General features: G+C 40.8%; 1 protein-coding gene across 2 annotated transcripts in view; it reads right to left on the bottom strand.

Annotated features, from left to right (window-relative positions):
• Nucleotides 1-10,549: 10,549 nt before the first annotated feature.
• The window catches only part of TGFB2 (transforming growth factor, beta 2), a 77,238-nt gene continuing 67,491 nt past the window's right edge, over nucleotides 10,550-20,296 (bottom strand). Inside the window, exons 4-8 of one of the 2 annotated variants that reach the window (XM_004685437.1) lie at nucleotides 17,437-17,569; nucleotides 17,231-17,341; nucleotides 15,636-15,813; nucleotides 13,423-13,576; nucleotides 10,550-10,877 (exon numbers count right to left, since the gene is read on the bottom strand). In XM_004685437.1, the coding sequence (XP_004685494.1) occupies nucleotides 10,719-10,877; nucleotides 13,423-13,576; nucleotides 15,636-15,813; nucleotides 17,231-17,341; nucleotides 17,437-17,569 (735 nt within the window). In that variant the 3' untranslated portion in view covers nucleotides 10,550-10,718. The remainder of the gene's footprint in view (nucleotides 10,878-13,422; nucleotides 13,577-15,635; nucleotides 15,814-17,230; nucleotides 17,342-17,436; nucleotides 17,570-20,296) is intronic. The other variant, XM_004685438.2, reaches the window with a different exon arrangement.

Raw genomic sequence — 20,296 nt, 5'->3', positions numbered from 1 at the left:
AAAAATAGAGCCAACAAAGGAGGCTGATTATGATGTTAGAAAAAAATTACTTTGCAAAACTCAACAAAATGTGTAAAACAAGATCAAACATCCTTGAGAAGAAGTGAAAGTTCTTCATGGGCTATTAACCTACCAATAATCAGCATAAAAAAATAACCTCTGTGTTTTATCTCTGTTGTTCTATATGAAGCCCTCCCAAATCCTATGATACAAACTTGCTTTCTGCTAGAATCACTGCATTTTTGCATCCTTGAAAATAAGAATGTTGCATTATTAAATGAATCTCATGTGTAGATTTTTTAATAAAATCAATATATTTGGGGAAATTTAATGATAGAAATCAGTATATTTCTATCATTAAAAAATCCCAGGTATGAAACAGATTTAAAAAAGGTCAGTCATTAGAACCAGGACTCTAGAACTTTGGAAAGCATTCGGAGGCAGACCTTTTGGAAAAGCTAGTTCATGTCACAAACGATCACAGAAATCAAGGAGCATTTTCTTTGTGTGTGAGAATTGTTGACTAAGAAGGAGTAGGATTTGTAGGCAGGGAATGATGTCACAACTTTTCCAAGAGGGATTTGGGTTTGTTTTGTCGACTGTGTGCTTACCAGTGACCCCAGTGGGGGTTGTCTGGTCATGGAGGTGGAGGTGGGCATTCTTGTGTGTCACCCACAGTGCACTTTCATGGAGTGAGGGAGGCTGTCTGCCAGGATGTGGCTGAGCTAGAGGTGGTTGGGTCTAATCTCCCCTGTTCTACAGAAATGGCACTGACTTTTGCATGTTCACACTCAGGTGAGTCATATCAAGTCTTGCCCATCCTTCTCATAGCACCTAACACATGGCCACTTCTCAGCTGGCTTGGATGAAGGTGTAGACATAAGAAGACATAGAAATGTCTTCTCAAAGGAGAACACAACAACAAGTTAAGGAAAAAATTCTATTCTAAAGCTCCATGACTGTCTCCAGTCAGTTCACTTTGTGGGTTTTCTTTCTAGTCTATTGAGGACCTGACCAGCAGCCCATGGAATGTGTCAGCTCTAATTGCCTGTGTGGATTGGCACACATCATACCTCAAAATTGGAACGTTGACACATATAACATAGTCCTGAGGAGGGATAAATATGTGCTGGAAAAATGTCTCTTTCGAACATTCCTTAAAAGCAATTGTGTTCTGCTGTGGTAGGGGACAGACGAGCTTTACGGAAACAGCAAATGAATTCCCAAAATGCCAAAGTTCCAAAATGTGTCAAGACACAACTACCTCCTGCAGACATTAAAAAAGCAGACTTCCTCCTCCCTCCAAGGACATCAGACAATAGCCAATTGCTCTCTGGGGTACTCTGGCACAGTGGGAGCCAGGGCAGTATGCCAAAAAAAGTGGGTAATTGGAGAGCTGTGAAGACAGACAGAGGCTCAATGGACCCAGACTGGCTTGGGGTGAACCTCCTAATAGATGAGCGATTTTCACAAGTGTGGCCTGATGGGAAGGTAATAGCTGTCAAGTCAGCCCTGTTGGAACAGGTTTGAAAGAACATGAACAATCTTGGGGGTAAGTGGGGAAGGGGTTACAGCCTAAGGTATGGGGGAGATTTGCCACTAAGCAAGATGTCATGAGGTAAGGATATAATGCAACTGAGGAGAAGAAAGGACACTGAATTCTACTGAGCACCCATTAGGTGTCAGGCATGATGAGTTGACATATTTACCAATTTTACCTCAAACACTAAAGGTCAGGCACCCACATTCTCATGGAGGGTGTGTTTTTCTTGGATGTAAACCAACCTGTGAACCAGTTGAACAGTAAATATTGGGCCACACAGACCAATCTGTTCTCTTCTTGGGATAATCCTTTTGTGCCTGGCACATGGGTGCTATGGGAGATAAGGAGATGGTCAATCACATACTACAACACAGTAGGAAAATAACCACTTTGCATATGACAAACACAGGTAATGTTCCTTTTGGCTCACATGCATTCCTCATTAAAGGCACATTGCACACATAGAAGTTGCTGAAATTTTAAAAAAAAAAAAAGGTAGTTATTTTGGCTACCTAAGACTAAATCAACTAATTTTTGGACAAAATAGCAAAATTAGTTTGTTCTTTTTATCCTGAGAGAGGGAGTTGATTGGAGATGTGTAGTAAAACCAGAACTCTTGTATCCATTGGGGAGAGACAATCAAAAACTGTCACCAGGGAAGGATTTTCTACCAGAGAGACTTTCAAGAAAATTCCCATAGAAAAACTCAAGCCCACAGGAAATGTCTAGTTGAGATGATGGATAACAGACCACCCCACTTGCCAAACTTCCATTACAATCTCCTGCAGCCACCATCATGTGAAGGAACAGTTCTCCTTTTCATCCTGGAGACATCCTTCTTGGGAAATGATAAACTGTGGTCTTCTAAACATTTCATGGTTGCTGTTTGACATTTTCCCAAGAGACCCAAGCCTCCTCATACCAGGCAATGGAATGGATAAAGATGCTTCTTTTTTTAGAGAGGGGCAATATTGCTTTTGGAGTTCTGACTACATGTACAAACATCTCCTAGCAAAAAATGAAGTTGAGACACTCAAGGTCCCTGGAGATGTGAATGTGGTCTGTTACCACACAACATTATTAATACTCATCTTTGAAAGATAGTCTTTCAAATATTAGTAAGATCTGGAAACAATCTCTCATTGAAAAGTGTTATGAACTTTTTCTCATATATTTATTTCTACTTGGTTAGACAGTAATTGAGAAATATTAGCATTGGACTATATCCAATTTACCTGGAAAAGATTTTTTTTTATTGTAAAATTGTCTTTGTTTTTACACCAATGATCTGATTCTGTAGATCTGGGATGGACCTATGAGTTTGTAATTTAAAATTCTTCAGATAATTCTGGCCTGTGTTCACTAAAGGTGTATGGATCCTTCTATTTGTATGGGAGGTGTGAATTCAGATCTTCCCACATTTCAAAATGTCTGACAAAGGAGACAAGGTAACAGAATTTCATCCAGTTGGCCCACCTCCTTTCACTATTATTGTAGAAATAGCTAGAATTGTAAAGCTCACTTTGTAGAGTTTATTATTCCATGAAAGATAGGTTGGAGTCCTAACTTCCAGTTCCCAGAATATGACCTTATTTGGAGATAAGACCTTTACAGAAGTAGTTCAGTTAAAATGAGATCATTAGGTGGGCCTTAATCCACGATGATTTGTGTCCTTGTAATAAGGGGAAACTTGGACACAGAGATAGACAGGCATACAAGGAAGATAATGGGAGAAGACACAGAAAGAAGTCAACCATCTACACACCAAGGACAGGGGCTGGAACAGCTCCACATTCTCAGCCATCAGGAGGAACCAATAATCCAACCCTTGACTTTGAACTTCTCTCCTTGAACACAAGAGATAATAATTGTTTATTGTTAAGCCTGTTTATGGTGCTTCATTGTAGCAGCCTTAGTAAACTAACACATAAATACAGTCAATATTTGGTGGTCCAGGCTCCATTTAGCTTTCTAATAAGCTTAATGTCTCTCCAGTGTATGTTTCCTGTCCTCTCTCTGAGTCTCTTTCTCCCTTCCACTTCCATTAGAACAGAAGTTTGCCCTGTTCTCATCCTTCCAGATCCCTGATAAAGAATAAATAGACCAAAGTCAATCCTGTCACCTTAGGATTGTTCCCTGGGCTACACCACTAAAGAGACCTAACATGTCCCTGTATATTTCTCTGGGGAAACCCTACAAAAATAATCCCTCAGAGCTGACCATAATAGCCTGGTCAAGTGGGCGATATTCAGAGGTGGCCAGGGCTCTCTGGGGTTCCTCTAGGATCCCCACACCTGCTTCTAGCTGTGTTTTTTGCCTCTGCAGGAATCAGATGGAACCAGTGGTTTCTTGGAACCAGGAGAAGCGCAAGTAGAATGAAGATGGACACATTTGTTGAAATTGAATCTATCCCCAAAGGTACAACTGCCATGTGGTTTCAAGTTCCCCTCAGTATTCTTACTGTTTTATTTTGTTGCCAATGAAGAAATGAGTGCTATGCCCCCATTTGAAGACAAACCAACTGCATGACTTCACATCACTTCAGAGCAGTATTGGGTTACACAACTTCTTCCTTTGTTTGCCCCCAACATCCTAAGATTCAGGATCTTCTATATGATTGGCATATCGAAGAAAGAAATTCCACTTTGGCAGCAAAGCCTGTGAGATTATGTGGGGTCTTTTTCTTCACCACTAATTTTTGCTTTGCTGTTTAATTATGCCTATTCTCCTAGGTTGAAAGATTTTCCTAGTTCTGATTTCAGCACCATCTCCCTCAGTACATTTTGTTCCTTGTACTTACTAGGTCTCTGCCCAATTACAGGAACACACTCATTTCTTCTCCAAATAGCCAATACTTGGTGAAATAAAGAAACCAACTACAAAGCATTTCAAAGAAATAAAGAAAAGCAGGGAGCCATCAGAGAAAGATATAAAGCAATACTTTCATTTAACAAAGTTCATGGTAAAATCTTCCCTTGACAATTTTTGGTAAAGTTAACCTTATCTGTTAATCAGCTAGCTAATATTCCTAGTAATGATTTTTCCAGGCTCATAGGATTGAATTATGATGGTTCAAAGGAGACGTAAAAATAACATTTCCTCTACTGCCTTCGACATGGGATGTAAGTAAAGCCAGGTCTTGCATTTCTTTGTTCAGCACATAAGATGTGGCCACAGGGGTAAGAGGAGGGTTACAGACAAGATGAACAATGAAGAGCTGAGATCTAGTTTTTATTAGAATTGCAAGGTAACAATCTTTGATAGAAACAAAAACTTGTCATAGTTTGAAGCCCAGAGGCAGGTTTGTAGTGAAGGTCTGGAAGCTCACAGTGTCTGGCTTTTTACTTTTATGGGCCCTTTCAAAAACTTAATCTAATTTTGCATTTGCAATTTTGATTCTTAAAAACAAACAAACAAAAAAAAAAAAAAAAAACCTCCTCCGTAGAAGGTTCAGAAACACAAAAACTTCCAAGATCTGTAGCAAAGGGAGCTCTATCTGGTTCACTTCCAGACAGAAAATCACTATCTTCTCTAGACCAGTGACTCAAATGAACACGGTGAATGTTTGGGCTCATTTCCTCTTGTAGACACCCTAAAGAATTTTTGTCATGAAAGCATTATAAGGATTCTATGAAATCTGATACCAACTAGCTCAGACAGAGGTTGTACTGTCCCACTTAGTAGTTCTTCGGTGTATGTGTTTTAATGCACACAAACACTGCTTCCCAACAATGCACACCTGAAACTAATATGTCACAGTGCAATGTTACTTCAATAAAAACAAAATAATAAAGAAACAATAGGTCATCCATGCTAGGCCCTACCATGACTTAATACATAACCTAACTGCAGTTTTAGCACTTCCAAAAGTGGAAATTTAAACTAATCAAGCCAGGCTTGATTAGTGCTAGAGAGGTCAATTACACAATTAAGTTATCCCAATCTTCCTCTAAAAGAAGGCAGATTTGCCTGGAGTAATTGTAAATCTTTTTATGAGGCAAACACATAACAGATTACAACAAATAAATTGAACATATAAAAAAGTGCACCATCCTTATAGGGTTTAGCTTTTGTTTCTAAAGAAGAGCTACTTTCTAATTCTGCATTGGAGCTATAAATTGAATGAAATTCAGTTTCCAGAGCTTGGAAGTTGTCTCTCCATCCTAACAAGTCAAAAATTGAACAGTCTGAAAAGTCAACAATTCTTGAATCCACAAAGGAGAGAGAGACACAGGGCAAACTGCTGTCCCCACAGTTGAAGAGATAGGCATGGACACAGACAAGGGTGAGGGGAAACTACTGAGTAAGCATAAATTTTGAGTTGTTTTAGATTTCATGGTTTTTGAAGGGTAATTGATGAATTGCTGGAAGGCCCATGTGGACAACTCTGAGAGTTAAAAACTCCAAGGGACTTAAGCATAGAGAGGGCCCACAATTCTGATGTTTACCTCCACATGTTTGACCAGATTCCCACAGTAAATTCTAGAAAAAAAAAAAATCTCCTAATGTTTCCAGCAAGAAGAGGTGAAAGGGACCATTTTGAAATACAGCGAGCACTCTGTTCTTACCAAGCTTGCCCTCAGAGGCAACTGGTTGACCAGAGCCTACCCTGCTGGGGAATTAGTGGAGCCTGACTGTCCTGGGGGATGGAAAATACTCAGTTGCTGCCCTCTAGCCAGCCTGAGTCATGAAGGGGAGAAAATACTAAGAAACTCTTGTGAGGGCCACCATCCTGAGGCACAGACACACTAAAGACAGACTACAGATGCTCCCCCAACCACATTACTTAGGCTGATTTACAGAGCTTTCTTTTACCTGCTACATCAAGAAATGTAACACATAGTACAAATGAAAACTACAAATGTAATTTTTAGTTCTCTAGTGTTTGTATTAAAAAAGGAAGAGGGAAAAGGTGAAGTTAATTTAAATAAAGTACATAATTTAATCCCAAATTAATAATATATTAATTAATAAATTCCAAATGAATATTATTTAAATGTGTAAGCCATATAAGATAAAAATGAAATATTTTACATTTTTCTTGTATTGTCTTCTGAATCTGGTGTGTGGTACATCTCTGCTCAGATTCACCATATTTTAATTGTTTGTGCAATGGACAAGGAAATTCTAGACTCTCCACTTACAAAATGACTGACCTTGGACACATAATCAAAGTTTCTTATCTGTCCCCTCTCTGTGCAATAGATCTAGAAAAAGCTCTGTCATTTCAGGTGAGGTATAAGGCTAAGTAGTCGACCTGGTAGGTTGACTAAACCAAAGTCCTCTGTATCATCATATTAAGAAATGGGTCACCCAACTCGCCACTTTGTCTTTCTACCTTTGAGATTTTGGTCGGTAGACGGAAAAACAAAATGACTGTGAACCTGTGCACTCTGTTTGAAAGCAATTTCTGGTCAGCCACGGAACCCAAAAGGTTAATGGAGTCAAAGAATCTTGTGTGTAACTGACCACTTGATTCAGCATGAAATAAAGATCTGGAGGGTTTACACAGACAGTATCAATGTGGAGAAGTGTGGGCGTGGATTACAGTGTGAATGACAAGAATGCAAGAAGCCAGAGACAGCACAGGTAGCAAACAGAACTTCTGTGTACTACTCTTCAACACCAAGGCCAAACACCAGGCAAAGACCTCCCATCTCCATTCACTTAGCAACAAGAACAAAAATGCACGTAGTAAAGCAGGTAGTCTCATTTCATGACAAAGAAACAAAGGTTCACAGTGATTGCAAATTTGCCAAAGCTGATATAGCTATTAGGTGTCTCTTTCATTCTCTAGTGACACCCTCCTATTCTTACTCAGTACAGTAAGGTTATGTGTGCTGCGGTGAAAGACGAGGAATTGGCCTCTGCAGAGAAATAGGAACTAAATATTTTAGAGTGAAACATTCCCTCTTTCAATGGGTTGAGTGGAAGAGATCAAGCACAGATTATAGAAGAGGGAACCATATTTTTATTCCACCTAAATACTTGCATAAATATTTGGTTTTGATGATGCTTAGATAAAACACCAGTCACGAACTAGTTTCTTCATTGGGTAAAGCAAAACAACTGGATTAAACCACAGCTCCTTTTTTTATTAGTCTGTTTATTAAAATACTGGCAACTCACTTGCAAAGTCTGGTCTTGTCCAGAACAGCCAAGGAAACCTGAGGGAAGAGGAGGGTTTTGGTACAGTGGTGTGGGTGAGACAGAGAGCAGTGCTCCCAAAGACCAACCCCAAAGAGCACGTGGCTCTGTTATATTGGCTGCCCCAGACACTCTCCAAATTATGGGACCCCAGAGGATACTGTCTAGACCAGTTCTTTTGGCCCTGGGGCTGGCAGAATATGGAACCAGAGAGCCAAAGCATAGTCCAAACATCTCTCTGCATTTTTTCTGGGTAGACAGTCAAGCTGGATGGAAACTAAATCTCCAACAATTACCCAATGGCAAGAAACAAGAAAGCAAAAGGCTGCAGGCACAGCACTTTCTTTAGCCCAAGAGAGATATGCCCAGGCTGTCAAGCTAGAAAGCATGACCTTTCTGAAGGGACAGTCCTCAGGAAAAAGCATCATCTGTGAGATGGTGTGTGTTAATCTCAGTGATGACACCAACTATTGTAAGAAAAACACATCAACATGTAATTGAAATAATTTATTGAGCACTAGAGCACCACAAAAACAGACACACATTGTGTTAAAATACAGCGTCATCAGCCATCAAAATACAAAACGACTATTCTTATATTCCAATTTTTTAACCATGCCACCTGTAAAATGGTACTGCTGCTTAACACAGAAAAACTGCTGCCCCACCCCTGCTAACCCCAGCCCCTCCCCCACCCTCAGCAATATTTACTTATGGGAAATACACATTAGAGAACCCCCAAACTAAAAAAAAAAGTTTTCAAGAGATTTTAAAATAGAGCATTTAAAATATTATCAGTGCATTCATGAGAAAAGACAAAATAATACAAAACAAAATGTCATTCTGAGAGAAAAATACCTGCAGAAATAAAAGTGATTTACATAGAATGAATGGAAAAGTGGAAGAGGAAATCAGAAGCAACACACTCAAATCTGGGATCGGATTACATCCAAAAAAAAAAAAAAACAACAACAAAAACAGGTTGAGCATCCAGCCCATCTCTTTCTTTTCCAGTTTTTAAACTCATAACTCCAATTCATTATGTTTATTAATGATCAGGAAATTCCACAAAATTGAAGTATTCTCTACCCAACAGCTTCACTTTGGATACACACCTCACTGTGCTGTTCTGTAGGTGAAGCTGTGAAGAATCCCATGTGAACGATTTATTTTTACCTTAAAGTTAAATAAGAAGCAGCTGACAAACTGACATATCCCACAGACCCTGGTGTAAGATGACCTTCTCTGCAATCATGTGGCAAATCATTGATTAAAGCAAGGTAAATTCTAGCCTCAGATTATAGATAACTCTCATTCAGGGAAGGAGTTTTTGATCAAGGGAGGTATTGACTTGGGCCTTTTCAACCTTCAAAGAACATCTGTAAAAACCTTCGTTTCAATAAAGTAATCTAAATCACCTATGCTGACCTGGACTGTAGCCTCCCTTTAAAAATTCAACCAAATGTAAATCTTTCCCTCTGGACACTAAAAGAACTTCCTTATGAACTGTCTGTTCTTAATTAACAACAGATTCTGTGAAAACACTGATTAAACTAAGTTAGAGAAAACTTGCTTAACTCAGTCCCCCAAATTTGGGGTTTCAGTCAGATCTTTAAACACTGGCTAAAACTAAAACATGTCATCTCTATTACCTACTTAGCTCTAGTTTTCCCAAAATAGAAACTTTAACCTCTGAACTGATTAGCAACGCTCCTTGGAAGATGAAGGAAGACTACTGAACTAAAATCTATTCCTTAACAACAAAGGACAAGAGGACTCCAGTAGCTTATGTCATAACAATGAGCAAAACACATTGGAGAAAATACTATAAAACATGATTTGCAGTGCAAGTTAAAATCTAGGGGCTTTACTCAAAAGTCCTGGCCAGCTACAGGAAACACCCAATTCAGACTGATCATTAAAAAGAGCCCAAGTGGAAGCCCAAGCCCAAGCCTGGTTGACATTCTTACAGAATATTAAAATTATGGTAAAAATTTACACATTACATGTTAAGTAGTTAGTGTTTTGATTTAATAGTTTGCAAAAGAGATCTGCAGACGTGTTTCCATTTACACTGGCTTCTAGGCTCTTCTATTGCATTAATATAGGTATGTTACAATTATCAAAACAAAACAAAAAAACCATCTAGCCCAGCGCTATAGCAATACTTGAACGTCTGAGGTTGAACCGGGACGTTTCAAAAACCGTCTCAACATTTCACTAGTTTACTAAACTGACAAAGAACCATTTACAATGAAAAGAAAAAAAAAGCCTTACAGGCTTTTTCTGACTGAAAGTTTCCTTTATTAACAGGCTTTTCAGTTCTGAATCTTACTAGAAGCTTCCTTAGGCACTTGGTATGGGGTCTTTATCGTAAGGCAAACTTGCTTGGTCATCTAGAACTCACAAGGGATTTTGTCCCCCTTTTTTTGCTGGCTCATTTGAGTTCAAGCTCTGTAAGCCATCCGTGAGCTCCTGGCAAAGTATTTGGTCTCCATTTTATACACCTGTTTTATTTTCCAAGGGCCATGAAATGTTCGTTCTAGAGGGACACACAATAAATAATTCACTGTTAACTCAAAGAGGAGGAATGGGAAGGAGGCTACTGCATAGCGTTACAGAAAAATCAAGTGAGGCATGGTACAGACAGTATGTACAGCAACTCCACTTCACGGGATTTTCCTGTTTTTTTGTTTGTTTGTTTGTTTGTTTTCTTTCACATAATTAACACTAACAAATTCTTCCAGTGTTTATTTTTTTCTTAAAAAAAAAAAAAAAGGTTTGGCTTCTCGTCTCTCTCACTGACTGAGTGACTGAGTAGGTGAAATGCTGAATAAAATCTTCAACTTCTTTTTGTTTGTTTCAGACGCCAGTTCTCACAAACAGAACACAAACTTCCCAAGGGTTTGACGTAGTACCGCTTTTTCAGATGTTGTTGGACGCTATCAAAGCAAGGTTCTTTCGTGTTTTCGTGTCACAGACTTTGTCCTCGTCATCGTTGTCATGAATGGCCAATCTTTGGAGAGTCTTAACTGCATTTGCAAGACTTCACAATCATATTAGAAAGCTGTTCGATCTTGGGTGTTTTGCCGATGTAGTAAAGAATGGTGAGAGGTTCTAAATCCTGAGACACACAGCATGGAGAAGCAGAAGCTTCTGGATTGATGGTGTTGTATAAACTGAGGACCTGGGAGGTCAAAGATAATATCACAAAAGAAAAGAAAAGAAAAAAGGTTACTATTTTTTTTATATATATGTATATTAAGAACCACCCTCTACTGTTATCAGTCATAATGCCAACTAGGCAATATAGATTTTTTTTGCTTTCCTTGTCCTTTTTTAAATTCTGAATTACCGTCAACTTGGTAAGGACTTCCTCAGCCATCCTTGAACTAATTTCCCACAGAATCCCTTTCTCCTCCATCTTAAGCAAATGCTTCCACATAAGACCGATTAGGCAAAACTACTCATTCACCAGCTTTTCTCAGCCATCCCCAATGGTTTTCCCTCATTCGGTGCCTCCTGCACATGCTCCCCAGACCCTGGGGACTTCGGTCCTCTTAGTGTTTGGTGTCATTTCTACACTAGCATTGCACACTGCTGGAAGAGTGGAGGGTTCAAAAGCAGCCCAGAGAGAAACTTGTCCGCAGAACTTAGCCCCCTCTGTAGCAAAGGGGAGTCTTTTACCAACAGCAGGCCATCGGCTCCCCACCAGTGATGAAGAGACATTTCCAAGGATGCCATTCACAGGCTAGTCAAACAGCTAGTGACCTTTTCCTCGAGATTCACTGCCACTTTTTCAGCCCAAGACAGAAGATTGGTTCAACTCAGCCACACTGACTACTTCATTAAGCTCCTTCTGGCTTCTTGGGGAACTGTCCAAACCACATATGTGTGACCATGACAGTTATTCTTCCTCTGTCCTTGAAAAACAAGAGTGCCCTCAGCCTTCACACATGCCCTCTGTGTAGCAGGGAGGAGAATTATGTTTCTACTTGGCATCTGGGCTGTGCCCACATCACAGCTACTGGGGCCACAGCACAGAGGAAGCAGCCTGGCCAGAGAGCTCAGACAAAGGGACAGGCACAAACAAGTTTCCTTTACGTGGCCAAGCATGTGATGCACCCCCAGGGCCAAAATCTCCAGGACAGCTAAAAAAGCAAGGGAAGAAGGGGTGGTCTACATGGCCACGCAATGCCTAGCACTTGTGGGCATTTATTAATATCTCCATCTACTTCGTGTCCCATTCACGCATGATTTTGCATAGGAATTAAAGAGGGATTTTATAACACAGACGATCTAAAATAATTGATAGCCTCCTGGGTTTGAATTCAAGTGAAAGTGTGAGGCAAGCGTTTTGGCAACAGGTTCATTTTCCTAGGCTGCAGGAAAGACCGTGCTTCTAAAACCTCTTTAATAAGCCGATTTACAGCGGCAGAATCCTAGCGTGAAGCCACATTTCAAGAATCAGACTCAATAGACAGGGCAAACGGAGGCCTGGGCGGGAAGTGTGGAGGCTGCCTTGCCAGCCTCAGTGTGCCCCTCACTCCTCATCCAGGCAACTCACCTGCAAGGCCTAGACCTTGATTTCTTTAAGCAAAGTGAGAAGTAGAGACAAGCTAACTTCAGAAGCCCTTCCCATCTCTGAAATCTGATGATGGTGAGGCACAGGGAGGAAGCATGGGGACAGATCTCATTATTTCATAGAAAAAGTGTTAGCTGATCTAGCGGGGAACCTGCAGCATCCTTCTGAATTGGACTTCCAGCATCACAGAAGTAGTGTAATAAAATCTGCAGCCTCATCTACTTTGGGTTCTGTTCAAAAAGACTTAAAGGTAATTTTCAAATCATGCTCACATACATCATCTCTTTGTTCTTCTTACAGCTCTCAAGTGTGACATTGTTATTTTAAAGATATTTTTAACAGACCTTATTTTAAAGATGCCTTCAAAGGACGTTTTTTACTGATAAGAAATCAGAGCTTTGGAGAGGTGAGGTGAGTCCTTATTGCTAAGCACTAATGGTCTGCAGTGACAAAGCACCCACTGATCCTTTGTTCTTTCTAATAGGACAGTCCCTGGTGTGAGTGATAATGGATTCTTTCTTTTCCATTTTAACTATATTTATTTATTTGACAGATAGATAGATGATAGATAGATGATAGATAGATAGATAGATAGATAGATAGATAGATAGATAGATAGATAGATAGATATTTGCATCATTGTTCATTTTAAAACAATATTTACCCCTCCTTACCCCTCCTCAGGTATGGACCCCATAGAATTTTCTACCCCACTCACCAACACACCATCAGCACAGCCCCTGTGCCCTCCCCTCCCTCATCCTCATTCATCTCCCTCCCCCCCCCCATACGATAATTTTTTGAGTTGGTAGTCTGGTCCCGTCCTATCTTATGACACATGATGTTAAGTGTTACACTGATTTCAAACAGACTTTTTTTAGTTACCTTTTTATACATACTGTAGCTGTTAAGATATAAAACAAAGGGAAACTTAAACCAATGTCAAATTGCTTATAATCTTATTGGGATGGCAGGACCCACTCTTGAAACCATCTGTGATTTCACAGGCAGCCTGAATTCTTCCTTGTGACTCAAAAGGGTTTCTCCAGTACCCACTGATGTGCAGTGATGAGAGGGCATGAGGCTGAAAGGAGTTCATCTGGAAATACTCCCAGTAGGCAGAAGAGACAGATCAGCAAATACTTACTCTGCTGTGCTGAGTGTCTGAACTCCATAAATATGGGCAGGCTCCAGCACAGAAGTTAGCATTGTACCCTTTGGGCTCATGTATCCATTTCCACCCAAGATCCCTCTTGAAATCAATGTAAAGAGGACGCAGGCAGCAATTATCTTGCACATTTCTGTAAAAAAAAAAAAAAAAAAGTGGGGCAATGGAGATTTAAGAACTGGGCTTCCTCTCCATGCCCCTCATCCCAAACCAGGAAAAATGATTCATTCATCTAATCAACAGGCATCCAATGGGCAAACATCATGGGCCAAGTTTTAATGACTTCATTTGAATCTGCAGACACTTTCACAAAGCAGAGGGATGGCAGTTCACTAGACTGCTTTCCTTTATGAGTTCTCTGCCTGATGTCTTTGTCCATGACCTTGAAAATCAGATCTTTCACTTGAACAGCTGGGTCTAAGCAGAGAGGTGGTTGGTAGAGGTCAAACATTTTCCAACCAACACTGCAGTTTGCCATCTCAGCTCTATCACCCTTTCAAGTATAAAATGAATGACAACAGCTATTTCCAAAGAGCCATCTAAGACTTTATCCTTTGAAAATAATTTATTTCATGTCATGTTTCTTGTTCTAGGAATGAACAAGAGAAACATGAAGTTTTGCTTAGTGCAAACACTAGCTCTGGTCACCAAAACATGCCATTTTACTCAGGAATTCTGACATTTAGGGCACTTAATTAGTGGGGAATTTTACTGGCCCATAACTGCCAAATAAAGACTAACAGATGGCCAACAGACATGTGGAAAGATGTTCATCCTCTCTTATACTGAGTGCAAGACAAATCAAAACAACGAGAGTGGTTATTACGCAAAGGACAAGGAACAACAAGCGCTAGAGAGGGTGTAGAGCAGATAGAACCCTGTGCACTGCAGATTGGGGTGCAAATGAGAGCCGCCATAATGGGGGGCAGTTGGGAGAGCCCACAAATACTTAAAAATAGAAATTCTGCAGCACTTTCTTAGCCCTCTTTGAGCTAAATAAATATTTATTTATTTTTATTGATTGATTGATTGATTTTCTTTGCACCAAAGAATATAAGAACACTAACTCCAAGAGACTCCTGCATTCCCATGTTCTTCATGGCATTGCAGAAGCGTTGGAAACAACCTGAGCATCCACCAACAGAGGAGTGGGCAAGTGTGGTATATAAATATAGTCAAGTGTTGCTCAGCTGTAATAAAAAAAGAGATGTAGTAGCCCTGCCATTCACAATAACCTGGATGAACATATTATGCTTGGTGCAGTGAGTCAGATAGAGAATGACAAATACCTCGTTAAACTCAGGTGATTCATAAAGAAATGTAGCAAGTGACTGAACTAAATAAAACAGTGGTAAACTTTTAGGCTAGAAGAGCAAAGTAGTAGTTACCAGAAGGCAAGCAGAGGAGAGAGTCAATCAGACAAAAGGGGTCAACTGTAGAGAGAAGGATGGGAATTGAATTTGAAGTCTTGAACTTAATTGATGTAGTAGATACAGAGATGATGTATAATGATGCACTACTGAACCTTACATAATGCTATAGTGTAACGTGATTTAAATAAAAATAATTTTTCTTAAGGAAAAAAAGGGCCTTCCTCTTACCGGTCTGGATAAGGAACCAGAGAAGGTTATTCACATTCTCCCTCCAGGAACTCCCACAGGAATGGGAAATAAATTCCTCTGACCCCCACTTTTCTTATCCTGTAGCTAAAGACATGACAAAGAGAAGTCCTCTGCTGTCTCTGTCATCTCTGTTACTAAGAATGCGATGTGACCATGACCTCATGTCACAGTGAGGAGGAAGGCTTCATACCAATGGTGAGGCTTCCAAATTAGGGAGCTGTCTTCCGGCATCTCAGGTAAACTGAGATTTGCTCTGCAGAGCAGACAACTCATTCAACTCATTTTTTTTTTCTTCAGTCCCAAAGAGCTTTAGATTTGGGAGAAAACCAGAGAAAACCAGGCTAGTTTGCTCCTCTCGGAGTTGGTTTGATGATAAAGAGCTGACAGGTACAACCCAGGTGTGCGCGCTGGGAGCCCCTGGATGATGATGTGAGAAGATGCGACAGCTCTCCTGTATTCTCCCTGGCCGATGGCACAGAGCATCCTGCAGCTCAACTCAGGATGAAAGAAAGGACAGAGACAGTACAAGAAAAATTAGGTAATCACTTTGGTTAGTTTTATTTGCTTTACCTAAAGCAATAAGCTGCATCCAAAGCACGCTTCTTCCGCCGGTTGGTCTGTTGAGACTCAAGTCTGTAGGAGGGCAACAACATTAGCAGGAGATGTGGGCTCTTCCCACTGTTTTTTTTCCTAGTGGACTTTATAGTTTTCTGATCACCACTGGTATGTGTGGAGGTGCCATCAATACCTTGAAAAAATGCATTTGGGTAATAAACATTTAGCTTGACCTTCATCAAATATCATCAGCCATATTTTTTCCCTTTGTCTAGAGTCACAAGCAGCAGTGATGATCACAGCAGCAGCAACAGCAGCAGCTGGCTGTGGTCATCCCACAGATACAGCAATGGCACAACAGGACCACCCCTGGGGACAACCAACACTTCTACAGGGGGCTCTTGATGGAAGGCAGCTCAGGGTCCGAGGCAAGGCTCCTGGCTAGGAAAGTCACTACAGAAGGCTCAGCCCTGGGGCCCACGGACAATCTGGGCAATTTATCTTAGTTCATCCTCCCTTTCTGCTGCTTAACCCCTCGATACGGAACTCACAGTAATACATACACCCCCTCAGCTCTGGTTCTCTCTCTTAGAATCACAACTAAACTCAAAAACTTTCCTAGAGAAAATAAGCTGAGACTTGTACTAAATTGCAGTGAACTTGGTTCAAGCAAAGCTGAAGTCATCCTTACTTAATGCTATTTTGGGGAGCTGCACGTTCCTGATTCCATCAGTGATGTAGACACTCACACTCCCTAAACACACTGAGGAGGCTACCAGTTTAAGCATCTAACTTCCACTCTCTGGAGAATCATGACACGATGATGCAATAAAATAACTTTCTGGGCTTCTGGGATGCTTTTCTGTAAGGAAAGCTACCATAGCCCTCTGCCAGTGGATGGGGGTGACCAGGGGAACTAACTAGTGAGGGAAATCAGCTCTGCTCAGTACCTGGTACCAATTCCCCTCTCTCCTCTCCTCATGTAACAACTCATTTTCTAGCCTGTGGATTAAATGGAACCTTTGGCATCTCCTCGTTCTCCCTGACTTTGGACTACCTCACTAAATGTAAAAGAAGATAGGGAAAGTTAAAGTCTTGTTGCAAGTTTATCAACTGGTAGGGAAACCACTTATAATACTAGGCACTGGATAGAAGGGTAAAGTGTTCTGGTATTTATAATGTTAGTTACAGAAACCACATGGCAAGGGGACACCTTTCTCTGTGAAACACAGCTGCAGGTACTGACATTAGGTTTGGGGGGTTATTAATGGATTTCCTTGAATGCACACTAACTTCTAACTCCAGATATTAACATAGATGGAAAATTGCTTTGCTTAAGTGAAGTAAAGGGTTTAACTACTTAATAGTCTGAAGGGTTGGTGAATCAGTATTTATCAAAGCAGCACTGGTCAGAGGGCATGTACCTGGGGAACCAATCCTTCCCCTGTAGTCCCTCTTGCCTCCCTCTCCAGCCATATCTTTGCCCAACCAATGAAACTGCTCAGAACTCACCAGGACATTTGCAATTTCACATATAAACAGACTTCAACCCCCTCCCATGAGACAAAGTCCCCTCCTTCCCCTTCCTCACAAGATCAAGTTTCCTTTACCTGCAAATCTTGCCTCTAGCTCTTCACTTTTGTTTGGGATGATGTAATTATTAGATGGTACAAAGGTGCAGCAGGGACAGTGTAAGCTTATTTTAAATCCAAGGTTCCTATCTGGAAAACATAAAGTCAAGGAGGTCATTCATGTGCAAACAACGCACAATAACTTAGAGTCACTGAGCATGTAGGGGGGAAACAAAAGTTGTAACCTTTGTGATGCAGCCACTCATGAACAGCATCAGTCACATCAAAGGACAGCCATTCGCCCTCCGCTCTCGTTTTCACAACTTTGCTGTCAATGTAGCGCTGAGTTGGAGATGTTAAATCTTTGGATTTGAGAATCTAGAGCAGGAAGGAGCAAGAGGAAAGGCTCAGTTGGCATACCAACAGCATGACTAAAGCAAAATTATCCACAGTATTCCAGCTCATCATCTAAATCCAGCTCCACTCTCGTGTGCCCACATATTGTCATCTCACCGGTGACCATGTATGTCAAAACAACCCCAGGCCATTTGGCATGAAAAAAAGGGCTACTAAATCAGCTGTGTGTTATGACAAAGGTGACAGCAACCATAAAGCCAAGTGTCTAAAAGAAAGTGACAGTAATTATTTTACTTTGCTGACATAAGCTTGCAATTTACATTGCAAGATGTCAGCCATAAATTAGATGCTATTAAGTTAATGGTCTTGTTCTGCTTCCCAATTTATTTCATTCGGGGAAAGGGAGGTGGAGAAAGAAGGGAGATGGAAGGGATCCAGTTCCAAAGATGCAAGTTCTGAAGTCAGGGCTTGAACCCCTGTAGACCAAGGAAAAGCTGGCTGAGGGTTTGGGTAGGGATTCAGTATAGCTCAGGGAACTCAGGCACGCTGTTTGATTGGTTCCTAAAACACCACCACTGAAAGACATCCTCTGAAGTCCTTGAATTATAAATCTGCTTCTAATAAAGAAAGGTCTTAACCCTGGTTCCTAAATCCACTGACATGAAAATATGTGGCCTGCTTCCACTTTTGAGGGAAGTCTCTAGCTGGGATTTTTACCCTCAGTGTGACTTGTTGTGATTTATAAAGATATTCCATATCCTGCGGACTAAGCAGGCAGGCGCTGTCTGGCACACTCCACAGTAAAAGTCTGAAAGCCAAGCAGTCTGGATGCTGAGACTTCAGGAGGATGCAGTTGTTTCAAATAAGAGCAACTGCAGCATATACTCCAGTTGCTATAGGTAAGGAACAGTTTAGGTGGCTTTAAAAAATTCTTTTTTTTTTTTCTAAAGATTTATTTATTTATGCATAAAGAACTGGAGTACAGGCCAGAGGTGCAGGGGTGCTGAGAGGATTCACCAGAGACAGAGTGGGGAGCAGAACAGGCAGATCAACAAAGTACACTGCTGAGGGGAGCAGCAGGTGGGTCAGGAGCAGTCTGTCACGGTCTGACACGCCTTGTGGGTCACCTCCAGGGCGGAGCAATGGAACTCGCACTATAGCGGCTGTGGCCAGCTTGCAGTGCTGCATCCTTACCGGTTGCACCACCAACGTCCCACAATAGTGGTGTCTTAGGAACCAATCAAACCCCGTTCCTAAGTTCCCTGAGCTAAAGCAAATCCCCACCCATGCTCTCAGCCAGCTTCTGCTCAGTCTACAGGGGCTCAAGCTCTGCCATTTTATTTTGCCCTCTGCGCTGAGATTAACTCTTCCATGGTCATCTCATACATACAGGTCTAGTTTCTCCAGCAAGTTCATAACTCCTGAAGGCAGGGGGCATGTCTTCGGTTGGATATCATCTCAGAATGCAGAGCTCAATGGAATCAATATCTATTCAGTGAGACACTGAATATTAAGATTTATGTACCATCCTTTAAAGCTTGAGAAATAAAAATATACCATCTTCCACTCATTTTAAAATGCACTTTGCTTCCAGGTCTGAACATGATTTGTTTCAGCTCATTTGGCAACAGATTCTTCCCAGAATGTTTGGTGTTGTGGCAGACATTTTTCCTGGATTAAGCAAGTTTAGAAAAGGAAAAGACATTCCTACCACTGAGCTCCAGGGTGCCCTTAGGAATTCTAGATTTAGACACTACTCTAAAAACCTGGCCTTAAGGTCCAACAAGTTCCACTCGTGGGAGAGGGCTTAGAGGTGATAATGATTCCACACACGTGGGAGATGTTCTCTGTGCGTGAAAGAAAGCCAAGAACTAGACTTGAGGACTGGGCATGTTGGCCTGGGGGCTTGGCACACTTGATTTCCTTTCATTTAATTCTTCCACATTCCTGTAAGGTATTTTAAGGAAACAGAAATGCAGGGACATTGAGCAACTTGCCCAGTGCCTCACAGCAAGCACATCACAGAGAGAGTCAAAGCAGGCCTAGGACATTGTCCCACTTCAGTGCTGTGTTTTGAAGGTCAAAAGAGAGGGGGACTTAGGGTTGGATTGTGAGCTCCCCTCATGCCTTTCCAGATGACAGAATATATTCAAAGACAGAGGCAAAATTTTTTAATAAGATTATAATAAATGTTGGAATAAGACAAAAATATAGCATGGGGAATGCACAATGCTGTCAATGCTGACATCAACCTATAACCCTAAGGATATTATTTAACAGCCGTCCAACGTTGCCCAGAAATCACTGCCAGTTGGGCAAATAAGACACCATGTTTCCAATTCAGAATAAATGATGTAGTTAGCCTAACATAAGAAAACAGTGATAAAACAGAGGTTAAGAAGATGCTTTCAGACACTTCCATTTGCCTCATTGACTAAAAATTGTCAAAACACAGAACTTATATTTGTCTTTAATCTTCTTCCCTAGCTGACCTCTTATAATGATGCAATCCTTCATAATCTTTTATATATTTTGCTTTGCTTCTAATAAGCACAGTGCATTATTCATCTCCATATTACTAGAGTTTAGACACATGTTCTACAATAAAATATTGCTTTCATTATTGAATTAGTTTTATGTATGTATGTATTTTATGGTTTATCAGATGTTTATGAATATAGAATACATGATAGGTAGGTAGATCAATCAATTGATAGATACAATAGACAGTCGGACAGACAGAAAGTT

Source organism: Condylura cristata, unplaced genomic scaffold (genome assembly GCF_000260355.1).
Source record: "Condylura cristata isolate star-nosed mole 26May11 unplaced genomic scaffold, ConCri1.0 scaffold00018, whole genome shotgun sequence".
Taxonomy (NCBI): Eukaryota; Metazoa; Chordata; class Mammalia; order Eulipotyphla; family Talpidae; genus Condylura; species Condylura cristata.
The sequence above is the reverse complement of the archived record's forward strand: the minus strand, read 5'-3'. Positions and strand labels throughout refer to the sequence as shown.